Source organism: Saimiri boliviensis, chromosome 9, assembly GCF_048565385.1.
Source record: "Saimiri boliviensis isolate mSaiBol1 chromosome 9, mSaiBol1.pri, whole genome shotgun sequence".
Taxonomy (NCBI): domain Eukaryota; kingdom Metazoa; phylum Chordata; class Mammalia; order Primates; family Cebidae; genus Saimiri; species Saimiri boliviensis.
Window position 1 is genome coordinate 125,386,496 of NC_133457.1, and position 19,886 is coordinate 125,406,381.

The following is a 19,886-nucleotide window of genomic DNA, read 5'->3' on the forward strand; positions in this document are numbered from 1 at the left end:
CCCTGGAGCAGCTCTGAGGAATGTTGGGGCTGCCTCTTCCCCGGCCCTCCTGGGACTGTCCCCTCCTGGCGCTCTGCGGGAATAAGGCAGCATGAGGTCAGCTGAACACACAAGCAAACCTTTCTGCAGCCTCCACACCCCTTGGTGCTTGGCTTCTGCAGGACACATCCCTCCTGGTCTTTGCCGCTGCTGAGGGTCCTGGGATCTGGTGACATCTCCAGCAGCACTGCCAGCAGAGGCCATGCAGAGGGGAGGCCCAGCCCTACCTGTGGTTCTGATAGTTCATATTCTTACTGCCAGGACTGGCTCCGCCACCAGCCCCACCCCCAGGCCAGGGTCTCCACTTCTGAAAGGAGCCAGACCGTCAGAGAGGACCCTAGGCTCCTCCATGTGACATGGGGGTGGCCACACAGGCAAGACAGGCAGGGTTCAAGGCTGTGGCGTAATGGCCTGATGGCACACAGGCTGCTGAACCCATGGGTTCAAGACAGGCCTGCATGGGAACCATGCCCGCTTCCCAGCAGTGGGTGCGAGGACAGGGCTTGTCAAAGACAGGGATGCCTGATCGTTTTTTCTTTCTGGTAATCGTCTGGTTCTTTAGGAGAAAAAAAAAAAAAAACGCTTCTTTGCAAAAAATCAATGGGCACCAATGGATGCACGATTTTCCCCAGGGACACAAAATCACTCTGCTTTCTGCCGTGGCCTCCAGGGGAACAGGCTGGCCGTGGCTCGGCCAGCTGTTGGGAGTGGGGACGGTGGTGTCTCACTCCCCCCGCCTCATTCCCTCCTTGGTCCGGTGGGGTAACAAGACAGCGCATGAGCCAAGGCCATGCCCTCCCCTACTGGACCTGGAGAAAGCTCCCTTCACCCTGCCTGGGCACAGATGGGCACCTTCCCTGTTCAGGACCCTCTGGGCTCACTGGGGTCCTGGGTGTCACTCCGGATCCCCAGCCAAGGGTGGAACAGAGCCTCATGGGCCTGGTGGCTAGGCCCCTCCTGTGTGCTGGGCAAGCCGCGCCCCCACTGCGCAGCCTGCCACCCCCCACCAGGCCCAAGGGTCCAGGTCCCAGGCAGCCACTCCAGTCCCCTACCCAACCCCAGCCCTCGCCTTTTCTCTTCCTTGACAAAGAGCTTGGTGGCTCCTTAAAGCCTGGTGCCCTACCCTGCCCCCACTGTCCCCTCAGTGGAGGGAGGGCCTTGGAGGGAGAGAGAAGACAGTGGGCAGGTTTGCTCAGGCAGGCACACCCCAAGCCGCTAGAGCAGAATTTTGGATTTACGATGAGCAGTGCACTGCGTGGGACACACACGGAAACGTCCCTCGTCGTGACAGTGAAGTTCAGACTGCGAGCGTCCTGCATCTTATCTGGTGACTCTCAGGAAAGCAGGCGGTGGCTCAAGCGAGGAGGAGGTGGTGACAGGGAGAGTGGCTTCAACACTGACTGTCCTCGGGGATGCCTGCCTGGAGGGGGTGCCAGGGGACCCAATACTTGGGGGTAAGGATGGCCAGGGGCTTGGGGGAACGAGGCACCCCCTTTCCCGAAGCCTCCCCTGCCTTCTTCCAGCCCCTGAGGGGGTGATCTGGAGGGGCTGGGGGCAGGGGCCGAAGCCTCTCCCTGCCAGGGCCACTTGAGGCAGGCAGCCTAGGGGAGTCCTCTCACAGGCCTTCTGTAGACAGAAAGGATGGCACCCTCCTCTCTCCAGAGCCTGCTCTGTTGGAAGATGGCTTTCCTACCGGTGACCATGACAAACGACATGTTATCATTTACCAAAAAATCATGTAACGTCCCCACTTTTCATTAATCAGAGAGACAGACCTCCCGTGGGCAGGAGTGACCAGTTCTCCCCTGGGTTCGAGGATGCCATCCTGGGCAGAGTCTCACCCACTCCAATTATAAAAACGCATCTTGTACGGGCTTTAGGAAAGAAGGTGGACTTGATAACTTGTAAAACATTAAGCTCCAGGGCTAGCTTCAGGCAGGGCTGGATCCAGGTGCTCAGACAACAGCATGGGGAATCTGCCTCTCCCCAGCTTTCACCTTGACTTTCCTTCGCTTTGGCTGGAGAGGGCACCTCATTCCCAGGCTCCCAGCCGGAGTCCTGGGACTCTGATGTGTGTCACCCCAGACCTGTCGTGGTGAAGATGCCCAGCCATGCCAGAGACCCACATGAACACTGGAGCCCAGGAGTGGGTTTGGCCCCACCAAGCCCACCAGAGTGAGTGGGGAACGGTTCCCCAAAGAAAACTGCATCTCCTGAGCAGGTGTCTGAGGCGTCTGGCTCAGGAGATGGAGAAGGTGGTCCTGAGAGATGAGGGCTTGGAAAATGGTCCCAGATTTGCTGCGTGATGACCAGGTCGCTTCACCTTCTTCAGCCAGGTGAGCCGAGGAAAGGGCTCAGACCGGTGCCTGGAATGCAGCGCTGTGCCTGGGAGCCGTTCTGGTCGTTACTTGTGCCTGGCGGCTAGGTGATTCCTCCCAGGCGCGTGCAGAAAGGGACCCCTGAGGCTTGGCCCTGTCCCTCCCTGCTCTAGCCCTGCTGGGCTTCTCGATGGACCCCTGTGTGTCCCCAAAGGGAAACAGAGGACCCTTTGGAGCATGACCCTTGACCCTGACTCCTGCTTTGGGATCTGCTGCCCCTGAAGGTTCCCCCCAGCGCCAGTCCCTGGAGGCAGTATCAGGTCCGGGGAGGGATTTGACCCCCAGGGACGCTGGGAGCAAGACATCCCTCCGTCCTCACCGGACTCCAATGAGGGGAGCTGTTTGGTGTCTAGGGGTTGAGGGACCTATCTGAGGTCACACGGCTGGGAAGTGGCCCCGTTCAGATCGACCTTCCAGTCCAGCAGACTCCAGACCTCGTGCTCATTCCCTGCCCTTGAGAAAGGAAGGAGAGAAGGGGGTGGGGAGAAGGCGACCCCGCAGCGACCTTGGCGACCTCCCCCAGCCTCCTCCAGCTGGCCGCCTCCAGCCCTGCCTGCTGAGAGGCCTGGCACTTGGTGATGTTAGCACAGCGCTGTCCGCAGCAAGCAGGTGCGCGCACCGCCAACAATGGAGCAATTCGCCGTAGTGACGAGGAGGCCTGCAGCGGGCGCCAGAGCCGCTTCCCGCCCGCCAGGGCCGGGGCCTGCGGAGCCGCAGCCAGGCAGAGAGAGTGGTGCCAACTGGATTCGGAGGGCCAGGCGGAGGTCACTCAGCAACGGCTCTCCATCCACCCCTGAGCATGGCCTCTGAGACCTGCTGGGACGGGAAGGGGCAGGGCCGGCGTGCTGCCAGGAAGCCTGGATTCTAGTCCAAGCCTTAATGCCGAGCTGCTGGGTGGGCTGGGGCAGTCCCTGTGCCCCAGGCCTCAGTTTCCCCTCCAGACACACTTTCTGCCTGACAACTGGGACTTCAGGTTCCACAGCCCACCCCCTGCTCCTCCCTTTTCTTCCCCCCAGTTCCTGCCCCAGCTTGACTGAGTGGGGTCTTATGCTCGGCACAGTGGAGGGACCCCAGTGCTACTCCATGGGTGCTTCCTGTTGAGATAGGCAGAGCTGAGGTCTGGATCTGAGGCCCACGCAGTGCTTCCTGGATGTCCCACTCTGCTCTCACCCAGGGGATGCCCCCGCCAGCAACTGCACACAGTGATGTCCCCCTAGAGGGCGCAGTCCACGGGAGTCGGGAGCTGCTTCCACCTGCCGCACTGCGGTGCCCAGAACACAGTGCTCAGGGACGGCGCACCGGGGCCGAACGGGCATGGGTCTGAGAGTCACACCGTGCGTCCCATCCTGGCTGCACCCCCAGCTGCCGAGTGTGGCATGGGGCGGGGGTGTCACCAGCCTTCCAGCCCTCTGTTCTCACATCTGTAGAATGAAGAGCATCCACGCCTCCCAAGGTGGCTTCATAGGGTTCCCCACCTCGACCTGGCACCCAGGGGAGTGCCAGTAAATGTTGGTGGAAAGGCTCTTCACACCCCAGGCCCGGCTGTAAGCACCAGGTGTGCTGGGGCAGAGACAAGACAGTGCCAGGCAGCCATATTTCCTCCTTGACAAGGCTCCGGAAGCCTTGCCTGGGGCCCCAGCTGTCCCTTGTTGTGGCCCTGGCTCCCCAGTAACTGGGCCGTTCCTGCAGGATGGAAGCAGGGTTGCCTCCTGGGCACCCTGAGAGCTCAGGGCTTTGTCCAAAGCTGGGAAGTACCCTCACTGGCATGTGCCCAGAACCTGCCTCAGGGCACCCCGTAACCGGCACAGCAGGTGAGCTGGCCGGCCACACAGCTGGTGATAGCCTCCCAGGGCCTGGGCTGGGGAGACCCTGCTGGCCTGAGCCCCTATTCCCTGCGGGCTCCCCGAGGCCTGACTGTGGCCCTGCCTCCTGCAAGAGAAGGGCCGAGGGTGGCCCTGAAGGCGGCCAGGCCGCCCACACGCACCAGGGCAACCCCGTGTCCCCACACGCCCTGTTCCTACGGGCCTCCAGCCTGGCTGCTGTTGGTACAGCTCACAGAAGCTGGATTCTCTGTGCAGCCCAGTCCCCACCACTGTGCCTGGCACACAGTGGGCGCTCAGTAGACAGCAGTGGCCTGGGTGGGCAGACCCCCCGGGCAGCAGCTCCAGCCAGGGCCCACAGGCTCCATCTCCCTCCCAGACGCTCGCTCAGCGAGAGAGGCCCCCTTGCGTGTTTGTTTGCTGCAGAACTCGGGCCCAATAGACTCGGTGTCTTTCTTCTCTCCTCCTCCATCCCGCACAGGAGCTCCAGGGAGCAGCAGTTTCCAGAGATCGAAGGCAAAATTGCCTGAAAGCCTGTGCTTTTATCCTCCAATTTGCAGCCATTTAGCAGGGCCGGGCGGAGGGGCAGTCGGGGCTCTGCTGGGCTGTCGGCACAGAAGCGCCCATCACTGTGGAGAATGGTTCTTTGTCCTTTCCCAGACAGCTCTGGGGGGACCAACACCCGCTGCGGAGCCAGGCTGGGGGGTGCAGGGCCCGCAGGGGAGGACAACGGCTGGCCTCAGGGCCTCCCAGAGGGGCGCCCCACTCTGAAGGTGACATCTGTCCTCACAGCACCAGCTCTGCTTGAAACGGTGCCCGGCCCCAGGGGCAGAGGTGCACACAGGCTGGGACAAGGATTAGGATGGCCCAGGTGTCCCCATTCTCGTCCACCCTCCCTCTGGTCACTAAGACGGGTCTCGTGTGGCTTCTGCCCAGGAGGAGGAGCCTGCCTCAGAAGGGTCCCTTGGGTGTCTGGGAGTCAGAGTCACAAGTTCAGGAGAGGGAAAGAGAGCTGAGGGGGAGAGGGGGCGGGGTGGAGCCTCAGATTCTGGGGAAGTTTCTGGGGAGTATGGAAAACAACAGTACAAGTCTAGCTTTGGGGCGTGAGTGGAAGTCTAGAGGCCCCGGGTTGTGCCATTAGCTTCTCCTCTGCAGTACTGAGAGCTGGCGTGGCCGGGACTGGGACTTTGAGGGGGAGACGCAGGTCTCCCTGCCCTGGTGGACCCCACACCCCCAGCACTGGCTGTGAGGGTAGCTGGGAAATGGTTCTCCCTGTAGTGGGAAGGAGCAGTGTGAGCAGAAGCGTGCCCAGCAAGGCTGCACTGTCCGAAGTAGGGTGGGCTCTGTGAGGACAGGCCCTCGAGGCTGGAGCCAGGGGAGGAGAGGGGAGGCTGGGTGAGGGGACGCCAAGGGAGGGCACCTGGCTCACCGAGTTTGTATCTCGCCTGGGTTGGGCTTGAGTGGTTTCCGAGTGGCCTCTGAGCACCTGGGTGAAGCCGGCATCCGCCTCCCTCTCCTGGGGCCCATGGGGCAGGTGCAGCTGCCTTTGGGATTGAGGGCTCACGAGCCACAGCGGAAGGTGCCACCTTCCCTCCCTCTGCCTTCCTCCAGTGTCCCCATCCTGCACCCTCAGTGCCACCTCCAGGCTTTTGCCCAGGACAGCTCCTCTCCCAAAGATGCCTTTTCTCCAGGGCTCATCCCTCCTAGCAGTCCCTCCAGCTCGGCTCCAGCCACACGCCCAGTCCCTCGCGCTGGCCACTGCAGTCCCTCTGCCATGCGGCCGCTGCACACGCTGGGCATGGCAGGGTCCTCCTGGTCCTGGGGGCAAAAGGGCTGCAGGGGCAGGGACTACGTGTCTGTGTTCTCAGCGCCAGAGCCGGCCCTCCCCCGAGCAGGGCAGGGGCTTCGTCTCCTCAGCCGCCAGCCAGCTCCTGAAAAGTGCAGGGTCCCGTGGGAGGGCACTAGTGGGGGCATGAAACCCTTCTTGGGATGAAGCCCTGGTGTGGCAGGCTGGCCTTCATCCCACTGCAGCCCCCGACTTAAAACAGAGACCTCAGCCGGGCGCGGTGGCTCAAGCCTGTAATCCCAGCACTTTGGGAGGCCGAGGCGGGTGGATCACGAGGTCAAGAGATCGAGACCATCCTGGTCAACATGGTGAAACCCCGTCTCTACTAAAAATACAAAAAAATTAGCTGGGCATGGTGGCACGTGCCTGTAATCCCAGCTACTCAGGAGGCCGAGGCAGGAGAATTGCCTGAGCCCAGGAGGCGGAGGTTGCGGTGAGCCGAGATCGTGCCATTGCACTCCAGCCTGGGTAACAAGAGCGAAACTCCGTCTCAAAAAACAAAAACAAAAACAAAAACAAAAAAAAAACAGAGACCTCAGCCTCCCACCCATCTCTTGTCTCCCTGGGGTCTCCCCTCAAAGCACGAAGGCTCTGACCACCCTGCAAAGTCCTCATGAATCAGCACCAATAAAAAAATACACTTTATTGTGACCTCATGGCTTGCAGGGCAGTGCAGCGGGCACAGGCAGAGGAGCATGCAGAGCGCATGGCATAGGCGCACGGGACATGGCGGAGCAGGCCCTGCCCAGGCACCTCCTCTGGACACCCCTGCACACCTTGGGACCCTCGGGCCCAGCTGGGCCCCATCCTCCCACAACCCCCAGAGGTCCTGGCTAGCAGATGGAGTAGCCGGGGCAGGCTTGGCCACCGGGGCTGGCGTGAGCCCAAAGGCGGGGTGGGCAGAAGCAGCTGGCACAGCTCAGCCGGAAGCCTTAGTGGAGGGAGGAGGGCGTGGGAGCCCACACCTGCCAATCCAGCCCTGAGCTCCTCGGCAATTTTGTCTCTCTTGATTAAACATCCCAGGAACATCAAGTTCACAGACATGTTTTCTTCACCTTTCTGAAAACACCCAGAATGGAAAGCAGAGAAAAGCTTCGAGGTTTGTCGGGCCCCTTGACACTTTTGGGGGCAGAGAGAGTTGGTGGAAAGAGGTAAAAGGCCAGGACCGAGGCTTATGCAAGAGACAGACAGCAGCAAAGGCAGGGTGTCCTGGCGTGTGGGGAGAGGGAGGGTGTGCGGGAGTGTGCAGGGCTGTGCAAGGGTATGCAGAAGTGTGCAGGAGTGTGCACGTGCAGAGGCAGACTGCTGGAGCAGGAGGCCTGGAGCACACCCAGGCGCTCGCTTTGGGAAGAACACCAACCAGTAACTGAAGGGCAGACACCACCAGGCATTGCGGTGTCGGTGGGGGGTGGGCAGCATGTCTGGGACCCTCCAGACTGTCCCTCCTGGTGGAGCCAGAATGCTAGGGGCAGGGCCAGCCACCCAACCTCCAGTCCAGCCAGTGAGGGGCCCTCTGGCCAGCCCAGGAAGGTGCCTCCATGGCAGGGCAGGTGGCCTAAGAGAGGCTGCCGTGGCATTAAGAGAGGGCCACAGACACGGCGGGGCTCACCCCTGGGGTAATGAGCCGGGTTGGGGGCAGCAGGGCCAGCTGCCCAGGAGACTCGGCTGAGAGGGAGGCTCTGGGCCTGCTCACTTCCAGCACTGCTCCAGGGAACTGTGGGGCTGGATTTTGAGCCTCTGGGGGCAGAGCAGCTTGGTGAAGGCCCGCCGGAAGCTGTGGTGGCACAGTGGGTAGAGGACAGGGTTGACGGCCGAGTTGACCCACAGGAGCCAGAAGGAGGTTTCGTACCAGTAGTCAGGGACACAGTGGCCGTGGCAGGCAGCCCGGATGATCATCAGCAGCGTGTACGGGGCCCAGCAGAGCCCGAAGATGCTCACGATGACGGCCAGTGACTTGGCCACCTTCCTGTCCCGAGACAGCCGGAAGCGCTGGGTGAAGCTCTGGGATACCATCTTCATGCGCTTCTCCAGTGAGGCCGAGGATGCCGACGGCTTGGAGCCCCTCTTGAGTGAGCGCGGCCTCTCGGTGCCCCTCGAGGATCCGGAGCTGGAGGTGGGTGAGGCCGCGGAGCCGCCCCCACCGCCACCCCCGAGGGCCGCCTCCCCGGCCTCCGCACCTGCGGCTGCTTCACCCACCCCATACCTGTGCAGCGGCATGGCCTCCCCGTGCCCCTTCCGCCAACAGCCCCAGCAGCCGGGGGGCGGCCGGGGTGGCGAGGCCTGGGCCTCGGGTGGGGGCTCGGGGCCGGCCGCCTCTCGAGCCCCGTCCAGCCTGAGGCGTGTGCGCCTCTGGATGTTCAGGTAGATGCTGAGGTTAAAGAAGGTGACACTCAGGAAGGGCGTGAAGAACTCCAGGGTGGAGGCCGTGATGAGGAAGTACCAGTTGTAGAAGAACTCCGCGTAGCAGTGACCCTCGGGGATGGCGCTGCCTCCGGACAGGTACTCCCAGCTCAGGATGGCCGGCCCGTACAGCAGGAAGGCCAGCACCCACACGAGCAGCATCTTCCGCACCGCCCGCCTTGTGTCGCCCTGCTGGGCCCGGTATGAGACCTGCGGACGGGCAGGTTGGTCAGGGGCAGGGCAGGAGGATCGGACTGGGTACGCCCGGCAGCCTGCGGACCTGTGTGGGCTCTTCCCTCAGCAGCAATGCTCCTCCCTTCCCCTCCGGTCCTCCCTCCTTCCCTCCCTCTTTCCCCTCCCTTCCCCGCACCCCCGCCCCCCGCCCCGCCGCCACCGGTGTCCTGGGCTAGCTGATGCCCTGCCACACTCAGTGAGAGCCTCAGAAGCTCCCCGAGACCAACCCAAATCCTCACTCTGCTAGGCTGCCTGCTTACCATCCCCTACCAGCTGTGAGCTCCCTGGGGGTCCTGTCCTTGGCCCCTGCACCCTGGGACCAGACTTAGCATGGGCCCCAGACCACGTGCACACACAGCTGTTTCTCACATGATGCATCCTGCAAAGGCCCGAGCCATCTCCAGAGGTGGGAGGTGGGAGGTCCAGCCCCACCCCTGCTCAAGTGCTCGCAGCCCTGGAAGCTGGAGGTGCAGGAGTGAAGCCAGGAGCTGGCCCACTGCTGGGAGACATCCCCCCCAACCACTGAACAAAACATCCCAGATGGACATCTCGGCCTCTGGAGAACAGGGAGAGAAGGCAGGGCCCTCCCCAAGGCAGACAGCAACCAGCTGGTGGGCGTAGGGGCAGAAGGGCCAAGGGTCCCACCGAGGGGTCTCAGGTGGGACAGCTGGAGGAGGAGGACCTGAGAGCCTTGCCCCCCTGCCCCACCAGCCTGAGCTGGGCAGAGCACCCCGCGCCAGGCTCTGGGCTAGGCTGCTTTCCCCTTCGAGGCAGCTCTCCGTGTGCCCCATGCCTAGGGGCTCCAGGAAAGAAGGGAGAGACCACAGGGTGATGGGCTCAAGAGGACCTCAAGCCCGTGCTCTCTGCACCCTGTCTCTTGGCCTGTCTAGGCTAGAACGAAACAGCCTACCCTCAGTCCTGCAGAGGACCTGATGAAGCCCTGGGGAGGTGAGCTGCCAAAGAGCATGAGAACTCCGGCAGCAGCTCCCTGGGCTGCACAGCACTGATGCAGGAGCCCCGTGGGGGCAGGGTCCCTGACTCAGGTGGCCCTTCCCACGAAGGGAAACATGGAGCCAGGATCTGCCACCTGCCTTCCTGGGGCCTGTGTGTTATCCACGCTTACGCTCACGCATGTGTGAGGGATGCTGTCTGGGGCTCCTGTGCATGCCTGCACTCACACATGTGAGGGATGTCACTTGCCTTCCCAGTGCCCGTGTGTGTATCACACTTGTACTCTCACATGTGTGAGGGATGTCACCCAGAGCCTCCGGCCCCAGATCCTCCCTTAACTCTGGGAACATCTGTGTCCAGATTCCCCGCCTCCTGCCTGAGCCAGGACAGTCTGGTTGGCAGCCATGGCCCCGAGTGGGCAGCTGGCCACTGAGCGGCCCCTGTGTCAGCAGCAAGGCCGGCGGGGCCAAGCCCACTTCTGCTCAGAACTCTGAAGTGGCTGTCCCCACCCCAGTGCCTCCCATGGGCGTCCAGACCGTCCCTGCAGGAGCGAGCGGGGGCTCTGCGGCCCAGGACTCACGGCTCGGGTGACCGACAGGAAGCGGTCGTAGCTGATGAGCACGATGTTGAAGGCAGAGGAGGTGCACAGCAGGTAATCCACCACCAGCCACAGCTTGCAGAGGCCCCGGCCAAAGGTCCACCGGCCCGTCAGCACGTACGGCACATACAGCGGGATGCAGAAGGCGCCTGTGTGGGGGAGGGCCACGGTGGGACCATGCCACCAGGGGCCAGCTCCCAGACCGACCTCAGCGCAGGCACTGGCGGGACCTGCGGTCACAGAGTGGCTGCCTTTCTGAGACCAGCCACCCTCATCTTACCGCCCCCTCCAGCTGGTCTCAGCCACACACCATGCCCTGCCACCAGCCTTCACCCCCACACAGCTCGCAGCACCACTGGTGTCCCCTGGACCTGGGGGCAGGAGAGAAGATCCAGGCATGGGGACCTCTGGCCACCACTCCCTGGACTTCTGTCCCGCCCTCCCAGCCCTCAAAGGAAGAAAGAAGATAATTTCCCTCTCCCCTCCCTCGAGGGACTCCAGCCCCACCCTTCCTCTCAGCTTAGACAACGAGAAAGCCTTTCTCCTGGCTGACAGGGCACTTGGTTGCAACCGCCAGCCGCTACTACTGCCAAGCCCGGCTTGGAGCGTCTGGGAGACGCACCTCACAGCCCCAACAGGTGTCTGGCGCTCCAGCCCCCTCCGCGTGCCCCGCCCCCCAGCCGGCAGCGGAGTCTGGACACGTGAGAGCGCGCTCCTCCGAGCGTCTCCCCCACCCCCACCTTCCGCACGGTCCCCTCCCCCAACACAACTCTAAAAATCCCCCTTCCATGTCCCCTCCCCCAGACCTTCTCTAACCCTCCCCGCTGCGCCCTCCGCGCGTCCTAAGTCCGCAGCCGCCTTTGTATGGCTACCGCGCAGGGGCCAGCGCTGCACCCGCTGCCTTTGCGTCTTGCGCCTCTCAGAGCCCGTGTCCCTTCCCGGCGAGACCCCTCCTCGGCCCCTGTCCCGAGGCCTGAGTGGCAAGGAACTTCGCCCGTGTCCCCCACCCCATGGGCACTGGACGCCCCAGGCCCACGGGGCGTGTGCCCGCGGGAGCCACCCGGATCCGCGCTCCAGTCCCCGCCGGCCGGCCACGATGGGTCCCACGGTGGAGGGGGCTGGGGATTTACCCACGAGGAAGTCGGAGATGGCGAGGTTGAGCAGGAAGAAGTTGTTCTGGGTGCGGAGGCTCGAATCGGCCACGAAGGCGAGCATGACCAGCGCGTTGCCCAGCACCGTGGCCACGATAAGCAGCGCCATGAGCGCGGCCAGCACCGCGGTCCAGGCTGCCGAGAAGCCGCGCGCCCCGCCCGCCGCCGCCGCCTCGCCCGCCAGCGCCCCCGAAGCGTTCAGCGGCCCGTCGGGCGGCGCGCGCTCCATGGCCCCGCAGGCTCACGCGGCTCCGGGACGCGGGGCAGGGCGCCGGCCGAGAGCTGGGCGGCCGGGATGGGTCCCGGCCCGGGAGCCTAGTCTTTGTGGGCCCTCGGCCCGGTCGAGGTCCCCGGGGGGCGCCCAGCGCATGGTCCGCGGGGCGGGGGCCTGGGCCAGGGCGGGCAGTGCCGAGGGGCCGGGGATGGATCCAAGCCCAGCGGGGCCGGTAGCGCGGCTGCTGCAGCGGGAGAGAAGCCGGAGCCGGAGCCGGAGCCGCTGCCGGCGCGACCGTGCACCCCGAGCGCAACGCGCAGCCGAGTGCGCCCCGCGCCCTGCCCACCGCCCCCCGCGCCCCGCGCAGGGCCCCCGCCATTGGCTGCCGCCCTCGCCCCGCCCCCTCCACCGCCCCGCCCGGAGCCGGCAGCACCACGGACAGCGCCGCGTGCCCGCCGGGCAGGCTGGAACCCAGCCCCTGCGCTCACCCTGCACTCACCGCAGCTGGCTGGGCGCCCTGCCGGGGCTTGGCCGGGTCTGGGGGCTCGCCTGTGGTCAGTCAGCTCGCGCACTCGGAGCCGGGGTCTGGATTGCTCAGCCTTTCCCGTGCCCTCGGCCCTGGTGACCCCTGCCGGGTCATGATGGGGAGACCTGGCTCAGTGGGGACCTGGGTGGGGGTGGGGGAAACGCCTGCACCCGCGCTCCGGGGAACTTGCCCTGTGGGGCACTTCCTCGATTCAGGTTTTTAGGATGTGGGTCTCCGGGGAAGGAATGTCTCGAGAAGAAGAGTTGTGGAGGGGGAGGTGGGCTTGGAAAGCCGGTGCCCAGACCAGGGGTCCGCTCCACCTCCCGTTTGCACGGACCCCGGGTGCCAGCCTCCCTGTGGACAGGATCCAGTGCAGGGTCCGGGGTGACCTGCAAGGTGCAGGCGGATGTGGAGTTACATAAGGGAAGATGAGGCGCCGGGCGGACCCAGCCGGAGGGGAGCGCGTCCAGCCTTGGCTCCGGCGGCCTCAGGCTGAGGAGGGAGCAGGAAGCCCCTTGGAGCCCAGCCACGGACCCCGGTGGACAGAGGGGCAGTCGCCGCTGTAGCGGACAGACGAGGTCACAGCGCTCAGGTCGCAGGTGGTGGCTGTGTTAGCGCCTGTGGGAGGGGACAGAGGAAGAGAGGATAGGTGGCGGGAGGAAGCGCCCCCACCAACAGAAACGTGCGCTCAGATGGACGGGGTCAAGGACAGATTCCGCCCGAAACACTCAGGGCAGACAGACATGCCCACACTTAGATACACAGACACCCACAGGCCAGGGAAGCAGCCGCCAGCGCCAGGCTGAGCACCCGCCAACAGCGAGACACACATCAGACAGCAGGCAGGGAGGGAGCCGCGCCTCAGGAGAGGCAGAGCAGCAACTCCGCTCTGTCGCCAGCGCAGGCATCCACGGTGCCTCGAAGAGGGCAGAGTGCGAGCGCCTGGTGGGGGGCTGCAGAGGGACCTGGACGCTGACACCAACCATCACTCCCTACGCATAGCAGCTTCCGCATCCTATGGGGACCCACCCCTTTCCCTGGCTCCCAGTGTCGCTTCAGAAACTTTGAGGAGAGTGGGGCTGGGATTCCTCTGCTGCCTCCCCAGGGCTGACTGCAGGGAGGAAGCCCCAGACCCATGGCCCCAGCCAACCCACTATTCCTCGGCTTCCAGGCGCCTGCTCTCGGGGGAGGGGCTCGGCTTCCCTCTGACTACCTGGTTGTACTCATCCCACTCCACCTGCAAACCTGCCTCTTGGTACAGGCTCCCCAAGGTTCCCTGCACCCCACCCCAACTTGCCCAGTGAGGAGGGGCTGTGCCTGGACCAGGGAAAAGTTTTCAAGCAGAAAAGTTTCATGAAGTCAGGAAGCAAGGGGCTTTGGGGCCACAGAGCTGCCACCCAAGCCTGCTGCAGCCCTTGACTCACTGTCCCCACCCAAGCCAGCAACTCCCTGTTGAGTGGACCCTTGCCCAGGCCCTGCTCCTCCCCAGGTACCCGCTGAGGCCAAGGGAGATGGCATTGGGTAGGGCTAAGAGGGGGCCCTGGCTCGCTCCTTCACTGGCCGGGGCCTCAGCATCCCCAACTTAGAATGGGGAATATAAATCGGAATCCCAAGCAGAACCAAGGATGAAGGGGTCTGCAGGCCCACCTGACCGTTCTCCCTCCCCATCCCTCCTCCCCTGTCATCCACAGCTGCCCAGGCTTCCCCATGCACTGACCAGCCCTGGAGAGCCTGGGCGGTGCCAGCCTGGGCCAGATGACCCAGGCAGAGGGAGCTTTCCTGGTATTCTCTCTGCCCCACAGCCACAGGGGGATACCTCAGACTACTCCTGCCCCACAGCTGTTATGAAACCCCAGCAGAGCCTGCACCACGATCCAGGAGCCCACGGAATCTGAACCCACAAGTGTGGAATCCCACACAGCATGGCATCGGCCAGGGGACCCACTTCTGCAGCTGTCACCATGGTGGTGACAGATATCCATCACACGCCTGTGGGTCACCTCAGGATTTCCTCGCAGAAGTCAGAAGAAGGCCCAGAGGTTCGGCCCCTGGCAGTGGGGCCCCAGCTGTGTGACCCCAAGTGAGTTACCAGACTTCTCTGAGCTGCTGTAGATGGAGGCTGCATGGAGGGGAGAGGGCCGGGCTTGGCCTGGAGAGCGGGAACGCCCCCTACCGGCCAGACTCGGTGGGCGCGCTTGGTACCTGACCTCACCAGCGCCCCCTACACCATCAAGTTGGGCTGGACTGGCCGTCCTGTAGCGCTGGTGAGCCCCCTGCCCGAGGTCACGCAGGCCCACCCTCTCCGTGGGCACATGCCTGTCCCAGCCTGAGGATAGCAAGCACACCAGCATGCCCAGCAGCCATGTGAGAGGCCCGTGTCCTTGCCCAAACAGAAGGCTGGTGTCCTCTGGGCTGGGGCCTGACGTGGCCAAGGCCATTCAGGATGCATGTGGCTGGACCCTGTGTAGTCCATCTGGCCCTGGGGCCTCTGTTCCAGGGAGCAGCTATTCCAGTTGTGTAGAAAAGGAAAATGGCCAGGGGAGGCCATCCCCGTATTCAGAGGCAGAGGCTAGTGTCCTGGCAGAGCCCCGGAGGAAAAGGGCTGGAGATGGAGGCAGGACTCTGGGCCGGAGCCAGGCAAGCAGACCTGACTGCGGGCCTCGCTGGATGGTTTCGGATCACAAGCAAACACCCCCCAGAGGCCATCCACGGGCAAACACCCCCCAGAGGCCATCCAGGGGCACCCCCACCCCCAGAGGCCAGCCACGGGCACACACCCCCCGGAGGCCATCCCCGGGCACACACCCCCCGGAGGCCAGCCACGGGCACACACCCCCCGGAGGCCAGCCACAGGCAAACACCCATCGTAAGCCAGCCACCCTGAAGATGGGACATTAGCAACGCCTGTCATCGGCCGGCCTCGAACTGGGACGTCGCATGAATGCAGTGGCCACACCAGAAGCTGCCCGTGAGTCGAAGGGCACTGATCCCCACCTCCCAAGGCCCACTTGCTGCTGCTGCCCCTGAGTGTCTGGCCACAAGCAAATGTTCAACACCCGGCCCCAAGAGGGGGACATTCCCAGAGGAGAGCAAACAGCTACCTGCTGGCAAGCTGGCTCCGTCGGGTCCCCTTTCCCTAGTCCTCACGGGCCACAGACCTGCTCCGGTTGTGGGTCGGCCTCTCTCACCTGCTGAGCCTCCACCACGATCCAGGGGCCTGTGGACTCCAGTGTCACAGGCAGGGACTCCTACACAGTGTGGCATCTAACCAGGGGACCTCTTCCCATGAAGGCAGAGCCAGCGTGGCCCCCTGGCCGTGGGCTCACTGGAGTCTAGCCTGCCATACCACCCAGGAGCAGCCTCTGGAGGCACACCAGCCTGGGGCACTCACCCACGAGGCTGGCGCTGCCCCGAAGGACACGGACGACAGAGCAGAGGCCTTTCCATGGCACCACATCTCCAGCAAGAAGACCACAGGCCTTCTGGGCCAGGGAAGGAGCAGGAGGGGCCCCACCTGGCACCCTCCCAACCACCCACGGGGGAAATCTGTGCTTTCCAAACTCGGCTCTGCAGGGCTTGAGCTTCTCATCTCTGAGGGACACCTGCTTACTGGGGACACAGCTACGGATGGCTCCCAGGCACTTTGAGCTCCTGAACTCCAGCAGACAAGACAAGGAGCCACCTTTCTGTGGGGGTAAGTGGCCCTGATCAGCAGGAGGAGGTGGGGCTGCTGTTTCCGGGAGAGGAGGGGTGGGAGGGGGTGAGTGAGAATCAGGGCCCTCTGGGCGTCATGGCACCCCCTGGCCCGATCGCTTCTGTGCATGGACAAGCACGGCCACCCCAGCCTGAGAAAGTCCATTGGCAACGGCTCAGGGAAGGAGCGTGAGGCCCCAGGACCTGCAGTGGTGACAGCCAAGGTGGGACAGTGCAGGAGGAAGGGGACGCATGTCAGGCAGGGCCCCAGCTAGCTGTCCCTGCTCCCTGGCCCTCAATCCTTCACAGGTCTCACCCCAACACGACCACCCCACCTCCCGAGATGTCTTGGCATCTGCTTCCTGAGGACCCACGTTGACACAGCCCAGGTTCCAATTTTGAAAAGGTAGTCTCGGAATTTCCACTGAGAAGGAGACACAGGAGCAGAGGGAGGTGGATGTTGGAGGGAGCAGAGTTCCAGGAAGGGGAACAGCAGGAGTGAAGGCCAAAGGGTGGGGCACGTCCGGGTTGCAGGCAGAATTCGGAGGCCTGAGGCTGGAGCTCAGGTGGGGGTGGGGCACAGCGGAGGGGCAGGTCTTGTAGCCCCTGGAGCTGCTGCAAGGATGCTGATGCTTTCTCAGACAGGTGCTCCAGGAGGCCTGGGGGTGCTTTTACAGGATCCCGACTGCACTGGAGCGTGGTCTCTACGTGGATGAGGACAGAGAGCCCAGAGGGGCGGCGCTGCAAGACTCCAGGTGGGAGGCAATGGTGCCGGGGGTGGAGGGGCAGGCAGAACGGGCAGATTCTGAGATGAGCTGGCACGTGAGGGGTGAGAGGGCAGAGGAGGAGAAGGACCCAGCCCAACTCCACGATTTGGGCTCAAATGCCTCAAAGGAGGTACTGACAACGAACCCGAGGGAGCAGGTTTGGGGATGAAGACGTACCCTGTTTGAGGACGTCAAGGCTGAATTGGCAACTGGATGTTCAAGAGATGAGGCTGGTCACATGGGCAGTGGGGGGCTGGGGTGAAAGGAGCTCTGGGCTGGCAGCCACGCTGATGTCACAGCAGCCAACGGCAGGACGCTGTCCCATCACCCTGCACCACTGGGGAGCAGCTCTGCCACCAGCATCTCTGGTGCCCAGAAAAGACCCTTCTCTTTGGAGCCAGTGGTGTGCCCAGGTGCTGTCCCTGCAGAGCTCTGTCTCTGCTGCCTGGGGACACAGCTGTTAGTGAGTAATACAGGGGTGAGGCGCGGGGCCGCCAGGGCCTGTGCAGGACAATTGTCCTGCTAGTTGTGGCCAAGGCACCTGTGGGGGTCCAGGGCCAGCTCTGTGCTGTCTCTTCCAAGGAACCCATATTTGCTTTCTCTCTGCAGGAGCTCATTTGAATATGGGAATGTAAATTTTTCTTTTTTTGTTCCATGTCTTTTTTCCCTGTGACATTCTGAGCCAGCTCCGGGTGCATCCTGACGAGCTCAGGGCCTGGGTTTGACAAGAATGGCGTCTGAGGCCACCGACTTGGAATAAAAAGTCAAGTCTGATTTCCCTGCCTTTGTAGACCAGGCAGAATTGGGCCCAAGGCTTGGGTGGTGGGAAGGGGAGAGGGGACAGGAGAGCCAGACATTAGTCACTATAGTTTGGTTGAAAGTGACAGAGCCCAACCCAAAGGGACTAAGGACAAGGAGCATGTGCTGTTTTTCACACTCACAAAGTCCAGGGGCAGTGAGCCCCAGGCACGGCTGCACCGCGCTCAAGTACAGCCGCTCCCTCCCTCTCGTCTTACCCCGCGTGGGCTTCATCCTCAGGCAGGGAGTATCTGCCTGAGGTCTCTCCCTGCAGCTGCAAGTGACTCCTCTGTCCCCTTCTCCATCCCCAGGCAGGAGAGGAGGCTGCCTCTCAGCCAACAGAACCCCAAGATCAGCCGCTTTGGCCTGGCACTGGCATGGCTCAGGCAATCGTGGCGCCCGAGCTCACAGCACTGGAGTCAAACCCTGGCTGAGGATACATGGAAAGTACAGGGGGAGTGTGGTGGTCGTCCCTGCAGCTGCCTTGGGGTGCCTGAGAGGAGCCCCTGCCTGATTCCCCAGCAATGCCTGAGGGCCCAGGTACCATCCTGCTGGGACAACGGGCCTGGGCACAGAAAGCCTGGCCGTAGTCAGGGCGGCGGGGAAAGCAGAGATGATCTTCTCTCTGGGCATCTGTGTCTCTTGCTGCTGGCTGCTGTGAGAAGTGAGGCTGAGAGAGCGGGGCGAGGGGCAGTGAGGGGTGATGGCAGCCTGGCAGGTCTCAAGTGACCCAGGCAGGATGGCTGTGGAGCCACCCATGGCCCGGCCGTAGGAAGGAGGCTGGCAGCCCCCTCAGGGTCTGCTCCCTGCTCCCCCAGGGCTGATACAGGCAGCTTAAGGGGCAAGGTCACAGGCTGGGCGGGGGGCTCATGCCTGTAATCACAACACTCCAGAGGCCAAGGCAGGAGGACTGCTTGAGGCCAGGAGCCCAAGACCAGCCTGGGCGACAGAGAGACACCTCGTCTCTACCAAAAATAAAGAGGGAGGATCGCACCCACGCCAGGGGCCAGGACGGGGGCCCCAGAAAAGCAAGCTCCAAACACACCCCATCTCCTCCTGCTGAGCCCTGGGGTCTGGGTGCAAGGGCAGAGGCTGGGGCAGGAAGAGTGCAGAACCGAATGAAGCCTGACCCAGCACCGTTCCCTCCTAAGAATGGTGCCTGGGTGGAGACATCAAGCATGAGAGAAGAGAGAAGGGGTAATCCTAGGAAGGCTCCCTGGAGGAGGTGGTGCCTGGAGGAGGTCTTGAGGACCCAGGTCTGATCCGAGAGGAAAGGGGCTCCTGCCTGCCGGAAACTCCCTCCGTGTGAACCAGCTTGTGGCTGGCGTGCAGTGTGCGCCTCCCAGGGCTGGCTGAGAAGTATTTGCTGAATGAATGGAACAGATTGCCTCTGTGGGCTGAGAATGAAGAAGTGATAGAGAAAACAGAAAAGAAGACGGAAAGCAGACCTCTCTCCACTGTGCTTTTCCAGAACCCTCTGAAAGACCCTACGGCACCAGGGCAGCTGGGACCTGGCCCCAAACCCACGTCCAGCTGTGGGGGCCCAGCCCCAGCTCAGGAGCCCTCACCCCATCCCCACGAGCATTGGCGGGGCCTCCTGTGGCCGTGATCCAGCAGACCCACATAGCAGCACTGCCGGGGGATCCCCCAGCCGAACCCAGGCCATGACCCGCCATCCCCGCTGGTGCCTGGGAGTAAACGGGGCCCTGGACTGTGGGAAGGATCAAGCCTGGGGGCCGCTGGGCCAGGCCAGAGGTAGGGACAGGCCCTGGGGAGGGGAACGTCTGGACCCTCAAGCTACTTGGCACCCAGCTCCTCCTGCCTCCTATGCCAGAGTGCCCTGAGACCCCGCAGGTGTCTGCCCTGAACACCATGCCCGCTCCTCGGCCTAGGTCCCGGCAGTGGGGACTGGGCTTGGTGACCCTGGTCCCTCCTGCAGACCCCCAGCCAGGGGCCACGTGCTCCCGGCTGCTCCATCCGCGGGCCGGTGGGGCCCTCCCCTCGAGCAGCCGACATCAGCACAGGCTGCCGGGGTGGGGCCTGGTGGATCTAGCGGAGGGCAACAGACAAGAAGGTGGGACATGTGGCCGCAGACCTGTGCTCACCACCCACCCAGGGCTGCTGGAGGCCCAGCCTGTCTCTGTCCACCCGCGACTCCCACCTGGGTGGGGTAGTCTGCGGAGGGAGCAAGGATGGCCTCGGGGCCGGCATGCTGGAGGCCCGGGTGAATACTGTGCAGGCCGGCCCCCGTCCGGCTGCTGCCTGGCTCCACTCTGAGAAGCTGGCCTCATCTGGGCCCCCAAGGCCCTGGAACTGAAGCCTGGCGGAGGTGGCCCACCCTCCTCCCTGTGTTCCTGCCTCCTGCACCTCCAAGCCCCTCCCCAGCCTCAGGTTCCGCCCCACCTGCTCCTTTCCCCGTGGGTGCCCCTTCCAGAAGCCCTCAGGGTTACTGCAGGTCTTCCCATTGCCCA

The 19,886-nt window shown here is 63.6% G+C and overlaps 1 protein-coding gene and 1 long non-coding RNA gene across 4 annotated transcripts; one reads left to right on the forward strand and one right to left on the reverse strand.

Annotated features, from left to right (window-relative positions):
* Positions 1-6,709: 6,709 nt before the first annotated feature.
* HRH3 (histamine receptor H3) lies at positions 6,710-12,052 on the reverse strand. 3 transcript variants are annotated; one of them, XM_074406733.1, is made up of 4 exons: positions 11,401-12,052; positions 10,249-10,415; positions 7,933-8,693; positions 6,710-7,142 (listed from the first exon to the last, which is right to left on the reverse strand). In XM_074406733.1, coding segments are annotated over exons 1-4 (1,539 nt in total). In that variant the 5' UTR covers positions 12,011-12,052; the 3' UTR covers positions 6,710-7,141. The 3 variants fall into 3 exon arrangements, with proteins under 3 accessions (XP_074262834.1, XP_074262833.1, XP_039335170.1); XM_074406732.1 differs by having other exon boundaries at positions 6,710-8,693; XM_039479236.2 differs by having other exon boundaries at positions 6,710-8,693; positions 11,397-11,708.
* A 150-nt stretch (positions 12,053-12,202) lies between these two features.
* Positions 12,203-16,250, forward strand: LOC141585720 (uncharacterized). Its single transcript, XR_012519383.1, has 3 exons — positions 12,203-14,237; positions 14,655-15,851; positions 16,160-16,250. It is a non-coding gene; the product is annotated as an uncharacterized LOC141585720 (long non-coding RNA).
* Positions 16,251-19,886: the final 3,636 nt, after the last annotated feature.

Bases quoted from the DNA above. Each gene is read 5' to 3' on its own strand.
- HRH3 (XM_074406732.1), bottom strand. From the start codon at position 12,010: ATGGCGGGGGCCCTGCGCGGGGCGCGGGGGGCGGTGGGCAGGGCGCGG. The intron at 10,416-11,400 runs GTGGGTAAATCC...TCCCCCACACAG, and splicing joins TCGCCATCTCCGACTTCCTC to GCGCCTTCTGCATCCCGCTG. The intron at 8,694-10,248 runs GTGAGTCCTGGG...GCCCGTCCGCAG, and splicing joins TCCTGTCGGTCACCCGAGCC to GTCTCATACCGGGCCCAGCA.